This window comes from Peromyscus californicus, unplaced genomic scaffold, assembly GCF_007827085.1.
Source record: "Peromyscus californicus insignis strain IS unplaced genomic scaffold, ASM782708v3 Scaffold_12__1_contigs__length_115047231, whole genome shotgun sequence".
NCBI classification, from domain to species: Eukaryota; Metazoa; Chordata; class Mammalia; order Rodentia; family Cricetidae; genus Peromyscus; species Peromyscus californicus.
In genome coordinates this window covers 76,023,191-76,036,362 of record NW_026294413.1, presented here as the reverse complement: position 1 = coordinate 76,036,362, position 13,172 = coordinate 76,023,191, and the positions used below count along the sequence as shown (strand labels likewise).

General features: G+C 45.9%; 1 protein-coding gene across 1 annotated transcript; it reads left to right on the top strand.

Moving 5' to 3' along the window:
- Nucleotides 1-5,186: 5,186 nt before the first annotated feature.
- Nucleotides 5,187-6,553, top strand: LOC128108010 (glyceraldehyde-3-phosphate dehydrogenase-like). Its single transcript, XM_052734337.1, has 2 exons — nt 5,187-5,647; nt 5,813-6,553. The coding sequence occupies exons 1-2, from the start codon at nt 5,187-5,189 to the stop codon at nt 6,351-6,353; spliced, it is 1,002 nt and encodes a 333-aa protein (XP_052590297.1). The 3' UTR covers nt 6,354-6,553.
- The last annotated feature ends 6,619 nt before the right edge of the window (nt 6,554-13,172 follow it).

Genomic DNA, 13,172 nt, shown 5'->3' with positions numbered 1-13,172 from the left:
GCACACAAAGGCTAGCAGTTTCTTTTCCTAATTCCTTTCATTTCCTGAAGCAACTCCCGTGGTAGAAAAACACTACAAATGCAATGCTCTGCTAAAGTTTGTAAGCCTTCTGTTCCTGTTTAAAATCAAGAAACCATTCATACTACAGAGACGTCTAGTAAGTGTCAGCATATCACTAATGCCCCAGCCTGACTCAGCCCAGATGATCATGTACTTTTCACCCCAAAGTGATGTTTTGCTTAACAAAGGTATGTCTCTCCTCTAAGAATACTATATTAACTCAAATGAACGAATCCTCTCTGCTATATTACCTCAAAATCTCAAAGCTTCTTTATCTACTGTTAATCCCACCCATCAAGAATCAGACTACTACCACTCCCATTTAAAGCCAAATTCGAAGCAAGCTTTAATTAAATACTAACCAGGTGGATGGGCTCTGGCCATGTCCACACCCAGGTTCCTGGGAAATGGCCCCAAGTCATAGTTTGCAGCAGCTTAAGAAGGAAAACCCATAATTCATTGTGTTTCCCATCAGGTCCAATCAGGGGCAAGCACACATCTTGAGGTACCTTCAGCCTACATCCAATCAGGGGCAAGCATACATCCTGATATATTTCCTGCCTGTGAACCTCCTGCCTACATGTGATCAAGTACATCTGGTGCAGCTGGGTCCAACAAACTTGTTTAGGGGAGTGGAAACATGTGGCTTGTTGTCTCCCGTAAACAATAGCCTCCAGCATTTCAGAAACTATCTGTCCTTGGGCAAGGGGCTTGCAGATCAGAGGCATTTTTGTTTTATGGATCTCTTAGGCATAGTAATTAAAACTTAAAATGTAACTTTGACTCTCAAAGTACCTTTAGCTAAAATTCTGTCCTTTAACATCTGTGGAAAAGTTTGACCCACAAAGGAAACTCCTGACCAAAAATGTGTAGATTGAGTTGATTCAAAGCCCCAACAGTTTCTGTGTCTAACTACAAAGTATATACTGTTTTCCTGAGTGTAAGGAATATGCTAATTTATGTGTGATATGTATTTGTTTATAGTCCTCTTGTTCCTGGAATGTGCAGGACTGCTCAAATACCTAATTCAGTTTTTCAAAAAGACAAAGTATTTGATTTCTGAGATGACAGTCATTTCTGGCTCCATGCTGAGAACCCTGGAAAGGGCAACGCTGAACCGAGTGTCTTCCAGCCATGGATCTCAAACACCCAGCTGAGTTGTTGACCAAGCTGCATGGAGGTGGCCTGGCTTGCTGCAGCTATTGCATGCAGCAACAAGCTTGGGGTTGGATGTCTACTCCCTAAGGGTACTGTTTCTGTAGCCAGGCTTGCCCCTACTCCCACCCCCACCCCACCCCCAGTGCTCTGATGGTACAGATGTCCTACCGAGGCGCAAGTGCCACACAGGTTGAGCACGTATCTGTTGCTATTGCAAGGCCATCCTGGAAAAATGTTAGACCTAAGTTCTGTGATGACAGGATTGGTCCTACTGGTGGCCCACCAATGTGGTCTCTGTCCATCTGTGTTTGGGTGAAGAGCTGAACCTGTGACTTGTAGAACTTATGTTATGCCCAAGTCGTGAGGCCCCCAGAGACCACCATAGTCCGAGTTCATATGCAAAAGCTAAGAGCCTTTACTGCAAGCTCGAGCTTGGGGCTCCCTTCCATTCAGACACAGTGGTTGAATCAGGGAGAGCTCTGAGCTCAATTGAGGCAGGGATTTTAAGGAGTAAAGGATAGCAGGTAGGGGAATTCTGGATTCAGTCGGGGGTTGAACTCCTGATTGGGCAGGAGTGGGGCAACAGAAGTCTTGTCAAACAGGAATTGGTGCTGGCATTGCTGCAAGGAAATTGGCAATTTATATATATAAGTGATGCAAGCTATCCTTAATGTTCTGGAGCATCTAGTACTTGTTTGTCTCCATTCTGATTTGTGCCCCACAGGGTACAGTTTGTGGCGTTTCCTGGTGATTGTAAGGGTGAGGCCCAGTCTTAGTATTGTTAGTCTGCACTCTGTTGTGGCTGCACTGATGTTAAGTTAGGCCTCTTCACTTATACAGGTCCATGCCTGGAGCTCTGGCTGTGCAGGGAGTGTCTGTTCACATTGCAAGGATCTCTGAAGGTGAGCTTCAGAGACTGTCACAATGTGCTTGTGTCCCTGGTTGCTGTCCCGCTGGGAGGTCAGGGCCACACACTTGGTTTGTTGGCTGAAATAGGTGTTGGGTCTAGCCAGGCTGAGTGGTACAACCTCGTCTTACCTGCTCCTGAGCCCTCCTCCCTTCTATTCTTCCTACATCTCCCATTGTTGGAAGACAAGCTGCAAGTAGGGGTACCTGCAGGGGCCTGTGTGCTATCTGGGTGCTTCCTTTTCATCCGACCACCTGCAGCTGTGGTGACAGGCAAGGGCCTGGACTGAGCCTATGAAGTCCATGGTGTGGGGCCAGCTGTGTCTTCTTGGGGAATGCCCCTCAAAGTCCCTGTTTGACAAGCTGACTGCCTGGATACAATAAAGACTCTGTGGGTTTAAAAATATTTGTTTATAATATTTATTTATGCCTGGAAGGGTGGTGCATGCCTTTAATTCCAGCACTCAGGAGGCAGAGGCAGGTGGATCTCTGAGTTTCAGGCCAGCTTGGTCTACTGAGTGAGTTTTAGGACTGTCAGGGCTATACAGAGAAACCCTGTCTTGAAAAGCCAAAATAATAATAATAATAATAATAATAATTATTATTATTATTATTATTATGTTTATTACACACAAATATTTATTTATTTATTTATCCTGTGGCCTCTGAACAGAGGTGCCTTTGGCTTCCTTGAAGAATGAGGTACCCCTCTGGTTCCGGCAAGGTAGTCTGCTTCTAAATCCACTGAGGTGTGAGCAGCTGCCTTGTACTTCTGCTGATGCAGAGCTGGAGGCACTGGGCCTCCCCTGCCATGGCGGGCTGTATCCCTGGACACAGCTGGAGGCACTGGGCCTCCCCTGCCATGGCGGGCTGTACCCCTGGACACAGCTGGAGGCACTGGGCCTCCCCTACCATGCGGGCTGTACCCCTGGACACAGCTGGAGGCACTGGGCCTCCCCTGCCATGCGGGCTGTACCCCTGAACACAGCTGGAGGCACTGGGCCTCCCCTGCCATGGCGGGCTGTACCCCTGGACACAGCTGGAGGCACTGTGCATCCCCTGCCATGGCGGACTGGGTCTCTGTAACCATGAGCTAGGAGAAACTGTTCCCTGTTAAGGGGATTGGCAGGTGTTTGTCACAGATGGAAAAAGCTGGCACACAAGCAATCTCATTTTCTGGCCCTAACTCTCTAACTCTAGTGAACCTGCTTCCTCTTTCCTCTTCTACAATGTCAAAATCGGTTTTTACCCTTTTATGACATGTACAGTATTAATTATATTGAAAGAAATAAAAGACAGGGCTGGAGAGATAGTTCAGCAGTCAAGAGTGAATGCTAACTAATCTCACAGAGGATCAAAATCCAACTCCCGAAAGCTGGTCCACAATCCCCTGTTACCTCAGCTCCAGAGGAATCCAATACCCCTGGCCTCCATGGGTACAAGCCCTCACATACACGTGTCCAAACACAGACACACACTTACACACATAATTTAAAATATTTTTTTAAAAAAGAAGGTGTGTCGACTTAGAATCGAGAAGAATGAAGTTTAACTTTAAACTCTCCGTAAGGATTGGTGCTTTGGTGTGGGGCTTGGAGGGCGGGGTGTACTCTCTGAAGATCAATGGTAGGCTTGCATCTCCTAGCAGTACAGAGAAGTGTTGGCCCTTAACAAGACATCTACCATCACCCCCTCCAAGACTCTGGGGACATCCAGAAAGAGGGCCTGGGGGGAATGTAAGAGTCAGAAGTTGGGGACAAGTGAAACAGTGCCGTGATCAGTTCATTCACAAATTCACTGCCGCTGTGGTTAGTTATCGATGCAAGACTTTCACCACACCCGTCACTGTTTAACCATCACAAGGGATCACGGGCGGTTAAGGGATGCTGTGAGAAGGTGGGCCATTTTTTCCAGGGGTATAGCCATGGATAAGTTGTCAGTGTTCCCACTAAAAACTCCCAATTCGTGCTCATTCAAGCAATCACAATTAAACTCAGTGAGAAAAGGGGGACATCAAATAGTAGGGGGCTGACTAGGAAAAGGTTTTCAGCAGGAGAGAGGGGGTGATAGGAGAGGGCAAGAGGGGTGAAAACTCATTATACTGATGTATAAAACCATCAAAGAATAAAACATCAAAAATCTCTGTCTTCCTCCTCCCTTCCCTCTCATTTTCTCCCTCTCTGAAACCACAGTGTGTTGCCAAGTAACCGACCTGCCATGCATATGGAAACCTGCCCTGGACTGGAAGAGTCTCTCTGGGTCACAGCGGCACTTAGTCTATAAGGCTGACTAAGAGTTCAAGTTCAGAGGGCACATGGAAGTGCTTGCCTGGAGGGAGCTGGCTGGCTTGGCCAAAGAGCATCTCTCTGGCAAACAGGTGGACTGAACAGCAAAGACCTTCCGGTGTCCCATTCACCCCAAAGCAGGCCCCTAACTCCCCATTCTGGTATCACACACACACACACACACACACACACACACACACACACACACACACACACACACAAAGATTTGACAAATGGGATTGGGGTCAGGCTAAACTTGATTCAGAAATAGTGTGGCTCTTATCCCAAGGTTGTGGAAATCCAGATCTCGCAGACACATCTGCAATCTAGATGTCGTAATCCTTACACAAAGATGAAGTTCAGTCAGCCTGGGAGGATGCCTCAAGGTCACATTACTAGTAAGTGACATGTGGCTGTTCCCATCTTAGGAGTCTCCACACTTCCTCCTTTTACACTGTGTCAAGAACACGTAATTGAAGGATGCTGTCCGCACACTGGAAACCTAACTGAGACCATAAATATTTCCCATAAAATGTATCAGATAAACTCCAGAAAACATTTTTCCTGGCAAACATACATCTGATTCCCCCCAGAAAAAAACCCAACCAAATAAACAAAAAAACTGGAATTCAAAGCCATGATCAACTTCTTTCTGCCCCAAAGAGAATTTTCTCGTATTTTATTTTATTTGAAAGTTTTATTTGGGCTCTCTGCTTCTCCCTGTTCCAGAGACAGCCGCATCTTTCTGTGCAGTGCCAGCCTCGTTCCTGAGACACGATGGTGAAGGTCGGAGTGAACAGATTTGGCCGAATTGGACGCCTGGTTGCCAGGGCTGCCTTCCAGACTGGCAACGTTGAAATCGTTGCCATCAATGATCCCGTCATTGACCTCAACTACATGGTCTACACGTGCCAGTATGACTCTACCCATAGCAAGTTCAATGGTATAGTCAAGGCTGAGAACAGGAAGTTTGTCATCAACAGGAAGGCCATCACCATCTTCCAGGAGCGAGATCCCGCCAACATCAAGTGGGGTGAGGCTGGTGCTGAGTATGTTGTGGAGTCCACTGGTGTCTTCACCACCATGCAGAAGGCTGGGGCCCACTTGAAGGGCGGGGCCAAAAGTGTCATCATCTCCGCCCCTTCTGCTGATGCCCCCATGTTTGTGATGGGCATGAACCATGAGAAGTACGACAATTCACTCAAGATTGTCAGCAATGCTTCCTGTACCACCAATTGATTAACCCCTCTGGCCAAGGTCATCCATGACAACTTTGGCATTGTGGAGGGACTCATGACCACAGTCCACGCCATCACTGCCACCCAGAAGACTGTGGATGGCCCCTCTGGGAAGCTGTGGTGTGATGGCCGTGGGGCTTCCCAGAACATCATCCCTGCATCCACCTTAACCCCTCTGGCCAAGGTCATCCATGACAACTTTGGCATTGTGGAAGGACTCATGACCACAGTCCATGCCATCACTGCCACCCAGAAGACTGTGGATGGCCCCTCTGGGAAGCTGTGGTGTGATGGCCGTGGGGCTGCCCAGAACATCATCCCTGCATCCACCGGTGCCGCCAAGGCTGTGGGCAAGGTCATCCCAGAGTTGAACGGGAAGCTCATGGGCATAGCCTTCCGTGTTCCTACCCCTAATGTGTCTGTCGTGGATCTGACATGCCGCCTGCAGAAACCTGCCAAGTATGATGACATCAAGAAGGTGGTGAAGCAGGTGTCAGAAGGCCCACTAAAGGGCATCCTGGGCTACACTGGGGACCAGGTTGTCTCCTGTGACTTTAACAGTGACCCCCACTCTTCCACCTTCGGTGCTGGGGCTGGCATTGCTCTCAATGACAACTTTGTGAAGCTCATTTCCTGGTACGACAATGAATTTGGCTACAGCAACAGGGTGGTGGACCTCATGGCCTACATAGCCTCCAAGGAGTAAGAAGCCCGCCCTGGACCACCCACCCCAGCAAGGACAGCAAGAGAGACCCTCAGCTGCTGAGCAGTTCCTGCCCCATCTCAGCCCCCGATACTGAGCATCTCCCTCACAGTTTCCATCCCAGACCCCCAGAACAACAGGAGGGGCTTAGGGAGCCCTACTCTCTTGAACACCATCAATAAAGTTCACTGCACCCATAAAGAAAAAAAAGAAAGTTTTATTTGAAAATATGTTCTTCTGGCTGAGGGTGTAGCTTAGTTGCTTGGCAGGGATGAAGCACTGTGTTCAATCTCCAGTACTACAAAAAATAACTGCTTTTTCCTCTGACCACAAAAATATGACTATTTGGTCACTGTGATAAGGAGCCCAAAACGAGGCAAAGAGCTCAGACTGAAGCCCTGCAGACTGGGATGCCCGAGTCCTCGTTTACTCTGTGGCCTTGGAGAAATGTTTCGTCTCTCTGCACTGCAATGTTCTCGCTGGAAGGAAATAAAACATATTTGTAAAATAAGAAGTAGCGTGTACAAAAAGGCTCTGGTAAATGTCCCTAACAGTAGCTGTTAGGATGCCCATAGCCAAGACACATCTCTTACTCTCCTCATTCCTCTGTGTCTTCTCTCAGCTCTACTGCAGAACAGCAGAAAGCCTTTCATCTAAGACTTTCAGAAAACAAAAGCCTAACTGCTGTCTGTGTGGCTGCACCTGTCCACACACTTACTTAGCGTCACCATATCCTGGAAATCAATTCGGTTATTTGCCTCTGGACACAGTATCCCAGCAACACTCATTTGAACCGATTCAGGCTCCTCCATCAAGTGGCTCTTTGCAAGCTCCCATAAATATTAGTATTATACCTGCTTAAGGGAAATGAGCAAATGTTATGTTTATCCACTGTCTTTCTCCCGGGATTTTATAATGCTGAGCCAAGAGTCCTTACTGAGCTGCCACAGACCCTTAGAAGCACAATAGTTCGCACCATGTAAATAGAGCAGATGTTCAATTTTTTTCCCCCTGGGTCTTCTGATCCTAAGGAAAAGATATAGTCCCTCTTTGAACCCTCAAAATCATTTGTTAATAGTCACAAAGGATCCAGGAAATATTCTGGCTTCCCCACAAAGGGTCTACCCTGACATTTTCTCTCTTCCCATTGGGACAGGCTGGCATGCAACTTTAAGATAAAATAACACTCGGGTTATTGCCAAGACATTTAGCAAACAGTGTATAAATTTTCCATGTTTTAGTGTAAATATTCTTCACTTTTAAATCCCTTTATCCTTTCCACATCTGATTTAAAAGGAAAGCAAACCTGTACTGCTTGAATCCCTACAGACAGGACATTTACTCTGCTATCCATTAAGTAGGGGTTTTATTTGTGATTGATAAACAAGCTTATCATATTTTAATAATGAGATAGTAAGGATGTGTGTGTGTGTGTGAAAGAGAGAGAGAGAGAGAGAGAGAGAGAGAGAGAGAGAGAGAGAGAGAGAGAGAGAGAGAGAAGGAGAGGGAGAGGGAGAGGGAGAGGGAGAGGGAGAGCGAGAGAGCACGAGAGTATTGGTTCTCTCCTTCTCCTGTGTGGACTCCAGGGACTGAATTCTTTGTCAGGTTCAGTGGTGGGCACCCATACAAGCTGAGCCATTTCCCTGGCCCCAATAAGAAGTTGTTATTGGAAAAATAACAATTATCTTAAAATGATTTAAACCTCCCATAATTTCACCTTTTACAGTCATTTTCTTGTACGTCTATATTTTTCTATTCGCTTTTTTAAGTTGTTTAATTTTTTAATGTGTGTTCACGTGTGACCCGAGGGAGAGGGGCACATGTTCCAAAGTGCATGTGTGAAGGTCTAGAACAGCTTTGTGGGGTCAGCTCTTTCCGTCCGCCTTACATGGGTTCAGGACATTGAACTAAGGTCATCAGGCAGCAAGTGCCTTTACCCAGAGTGCTCTGCCATTTGCCAGCCTCTTTTGGGGATTCTTGTTGGATGGTTGGTAGTTGGTTCTTCTTGATTTGTTCAAGACAGGGTCTTCCTACATTGCCCAGGCTGGCCTTGAACTCCTCACATCACAGCCTCATTCCGCTGAGTACTGCCATTACAGGTGTGTGCCACAGTCCACCATGCTAGCTTGCTGTGTTTCTTTTTAATGTTTTCCTGTATCCAAACATTTTCTTCTCCTTTACTTTATTACCTTCCCTTAATCATCTACATTTTATTTCGCCATTCTACATTTTTCCATACTACAGCAAAACTTTCTGTCATGTTTCTATTTTGTTTTTATTTTTGTAAATATTTCATAAGGCAGCCACTTTGCATTTACATATTGTCCTTTTGTCTGGTTGGTTGGTTTTTTTGTTTGTTTGTTTGTTTTTGGAGACAGGGTCTCACTATGTAGTTCTGACTGTCCTGGAACTCACTGTGTAGACCAGACTGGCCTCAAACTCATAGAGAACCACCTGCCTCTGCCTCCCAAAGGTCAGCATGCAGATGCACTTCTTGGACCCCTGCCCAATAAGCAGATAACACCCTGGCCCACCCAGTGTCCTGGTGTCATCCTACAGTCCCTTTAAGAAAAGACTCCTGCCGGCAGTGGGGGCGCACACCTTTAATCCCAGTACTCTGGAGGCAGAGCCAGGCGGATCTCTGTGAGTTCGAGGCCAGCCTGGGCTACTAAGTGAGTTCCAGGAAAGGCGCAAAGCTACACAGAGAAACCCTGTCTCGAAAAACCAAAAAAAAAAAAAAAAAAAGGAAAAAAAAAAAGAAAAGACTCCTTCTCCTTCGCCCTCTCTCTCTCCCACCCCGCATCTCTCCAGAGGTAATACTACCTCCCTCTTTCTCTCTTTCCTTCTCTCCCTCCCTCGTCTCTGTCTCCGTCTCTTTCTCTCTCCTCTCCCCTCTCCCTTTAATAATAAAACTTTCCACGTGGATGTCACATCTGCGTAGGGTGAGTGACTTTCCACCACATCTGCATGGCATGCCTCACCCAGGAACACCTTGGTCCAAACCTGCCAAGGCCTCTGGAGTGCCATTTTACAACACCAAGTGCTGGGATTAAAGACCTGCACCACTATGCCTGGTCTTGTTATTAAATTTTAAATAAATTAAATTTATCCTCCAATATATAAAAACAAAATTTGTGCATATCAAAAAAGTAAAATGTTTTAATACATGTACACATTGTGTAATGTTTAAAGCATGCAAACCAGCTGTCTTCAAATATTTACTACTTCCTCTCCTTAGACATGTATTATTTCTCACCATGTAGCCCTGGCTATCCTGGAACTCACTGTGCAGATCAGGCCGGCCTACAACTCACAGAGGTCTGCTTGTCTCTGCATTGGGAATGCTGGGATTAAAAGTGTGCACCACCACATCCATCCATTTATTATTCCTCTATAGCGAGAATTCTCAGGACTGTTTCGTGTAGCCTTTTAGAAGGCAGTGCGTTATCATTGTCTATGGGCTGCATGTCATATTAGAGCCCCGAGGAACTTCTTCTTGTCATCCAGCTGTAACTGACAGTGCAACAGTAAAGACCCATTAAAGGACACCAGCTCCTTCTGGTCAAGAGGATGAACTCCCTGGCCTGGATAGAGTCCTCACATTCCAAGCTACCCAAAATAAGTTAATGTATCTGGGCAGGTCAATCACCTTTTCAAAAGAACACTCCCAGGGAAGCAGGCTCACCTTAAGCTAGTAGTTCTCAACCTGTGGGTTGCAACTCTTTGGGGGTCGCATATCAGATATCCTGCATATCAGATATTTATATTATGACTCATAACAGTAGCAAGATTACAGTTATGAAGCAGCAATGAAATAATTTTATGATTGAGGGTCAGCACAACATGAGGAACTGTATTAGAGGGTCACAGGATTAGAAGATTGAGAACCACTGCCTTAAGCCATTCTAAAGAGATAGGTGGAATAATTATCCCTGTAATGAGATATTTTACATTCCCCTCCCAGAATTCCCTCCCACATTACGATTTTTTTTTTTTTTTTTGAGACAGGGTTTCTCTGTGTAGCTTTGCACCTTTCCTAGAACTGTAGCCAAGGCTGGCCTCGAACTCTTAGAGATCTGCCTGCCTCTGCCTCCTGAAGTGCTGGGATTAAAGGTGTGCGCCACCACCACCCGGCTTCCCTCCCATCCAGCTCAGTTCCACTGAGTGCGGCCATGCTGCTTCATAAAACAGCCCATTTTTCTGAAGAAAAAAAAAGCTGTTTCTTTTCTTTTCCAATCACACTTCCCCTAACACTTTGGGCTTTATTCTTCTAAATCCCTCCTCCCCCACCTTGGGACCTCCATGCTGGCTTCACTCAGGAGATGGCCTTTTCCTTCTCTTCTCTGTTCTCTTTCAGGCAGCTGCTGAGGTTAACAGCCTACCTGTTCTGGGGCTTTTCTTTTAAACCCTTGTAGAGCTGTTCTCTTTGAAGAAACCTTGGCTTTGTTGGACTCTCAAACTTTTTTGGCCCTTTAATTGTCCAATCAGTTGAGAAAACGAACCTAATCCTGTATCCATCAGACAGCATCATAACTTCATACCTCTAAGGCGACCTTTCCCCAGATCTTCCTCCCCTCCTCTGCCTGGCCTCTGGGAACCACCCTTTTACTCTCAACTTCTATGAGATCACTTTGAAATTCCATATACTAGTGCCTTAGTTGTTTGTCAATTACTGTGATAAGATGCCATGACCAAGGAAACTTATAAAAGAAAGCTCATTAATTTAGGCTCACGGTTCTAGAGCATTAGCTGAGTCTATAACTATTGATAAAGTGCCAGAAAGGAATGCCCGCTGAGACAAAATAGTCCTACCTTGCCTTGGACAAACACTTTCTGAAGGAAAAAATGCAGGAGAGACATGTAGCCCCCTAGAGCTGCAACAAGGTCCTCCTTTCCAAGTCCCTCCCCTGTCCCTATAAAAGGTCCCAGTCAGCTTTTTCCCCTGGCAGGCCCCCTCCATTCCTCATGGGAGAGAGGCTGCCCCTCGATGCATGTGCTAATCAACAGTCTCATCAGTTGAGGCCAGACTCCAGTCTCTTTCTGTCTTCTGTCTCAGTGTGCTGCCTCAGAAATCTGTCAACTATCATGGCAGGGAGCATGGCATTGGAACAGTAGCTGAGAGCTTAGATCCTCAAAGAAGAGGCAGAGAGAGAGAGCCAACTGGAAATAGTCGGTGCCTCAAAGCCTACCTCCAGTGACACGCCTCCTCCAATGCCACATCTCCTAATCCTTCCCAAACAGTTCCACCAATTGGGGACCAACTATTCAAAGATATGAGCCTCTGAGGGACCATTCTCATTCAAATCTGCACAATGAGTGAGGCCATGTGGGGCTTTCTTTCTTTCTTTCTTTCTTTCTTTCTTTCTTTCTTTTTCTTTCTCTCTTTCTTTCTGTGTCGGCTTATTTCACTTAACAGAATAATCTCCAGTTTCATACTTGTCCCAGATGGTAAGATTTCATTATTTTCTAGAGGCAGATACTATTCCACTGTATATATAGAGAGACCTCATGTTCTTTATGTAGCCAGTTTTTAAAAATGGCTTTTGACAGGTTTGATGGTTCACATCTTTAAACCCAGTACTCAGGAGGCAGGGGTAGGTGGATCTCTGGAAGTTCTAGACCAGTCTAGGCTACATAACCAGTTCCAGGCGAGCCAAGGAAACATAGTGAGACTCCGTCTCCAAAATGACAAATGGCTTATTATTATTATCTAGTTAATTTGGTAAAATACCTTAACAACAGAGTCCAACATTTACTGTCATGTTAGGACAATCTCAGACATACCAGAACGCTGAATTTGTACTAGGTGTAGACAGACACCTTACTCTTTGCATTTAAGACACATCCTCTTACTCTGTATTTATAAAAATCTAAGATAAAGAGAACACCATAAGTGATTTGACCTTTGAAAAACTATGTAGCTTTCTAGTTTTGAAAGAGGGTAGTTTTTATGGTTGTTTTGTATGTGTGCCTGTGTGTGTGTGCCTGTGTGTGTGTGTGTGTGTGTGTGTGTGTGTGTGTGTGTGTGTGTGTATGAGTGCAGGTGCTGGTGAACATCACCCCCCTGGAGATGGAGTTGCAGGGAGTTGTTAGCTATGTATTATGTGTGCTGCAAATGCTAGGAACTGAACTCTGGTCTTTTGGAAGAAAAGTAAGTTTTGGTTTTTCTTTTTTTTGGGGGGGGGGTCTGATAGTTTGTTTGTGTTCTGACAAACAAAGCTTGCCTGGAGAGCAGAGGGTGGAGCTAGCCACTAGTGAACCATATAGGCCAGGCAGTGGTGGCTCACACCTTTAATCCCAGCACTTGGGAGGTTCACACCTTTAATCCCAGCACTTGGGAGGTTCACACCTTTAATCCCAGCACAACTGGGAGGCAGAGACATGAATATAAGGCAGGTGGAGACAGGATCTCAGCCCCCCCTCTTTTGGTCTGAGGATTCGGAGAGATAAGAAGTGACTGTGGCCGCTCCTTTGCTTCTCTGATCTTTCAGCTTTACCCCGATATCTGACTCCTGGTTTTTATTGATTAATTAGGATCACGCTTCAGGCTTGTTGTTATTTTTGGTTTTTTTGTTTTTGATTTACTGAAAATGTATTACTCCAACAGCGTGTTACTGTTTCTTTTCAACGTCTTGTTCTGCAGCTTCCCAGCTTCCTTCACCCTTTTTGCTCAGATGCCAAGGAGCTAGGCACCGGAACTGGCAAAGGCCTTAAAGGGCATCTCTCCCTCTGTGATGAATCTGGCTTTCTCCTTTTTGTAAGACATTCCAGATGGGCATGGTAGGTCCTCTTAGCTGGATGGTCATTTTGAGTTCTTCAGCA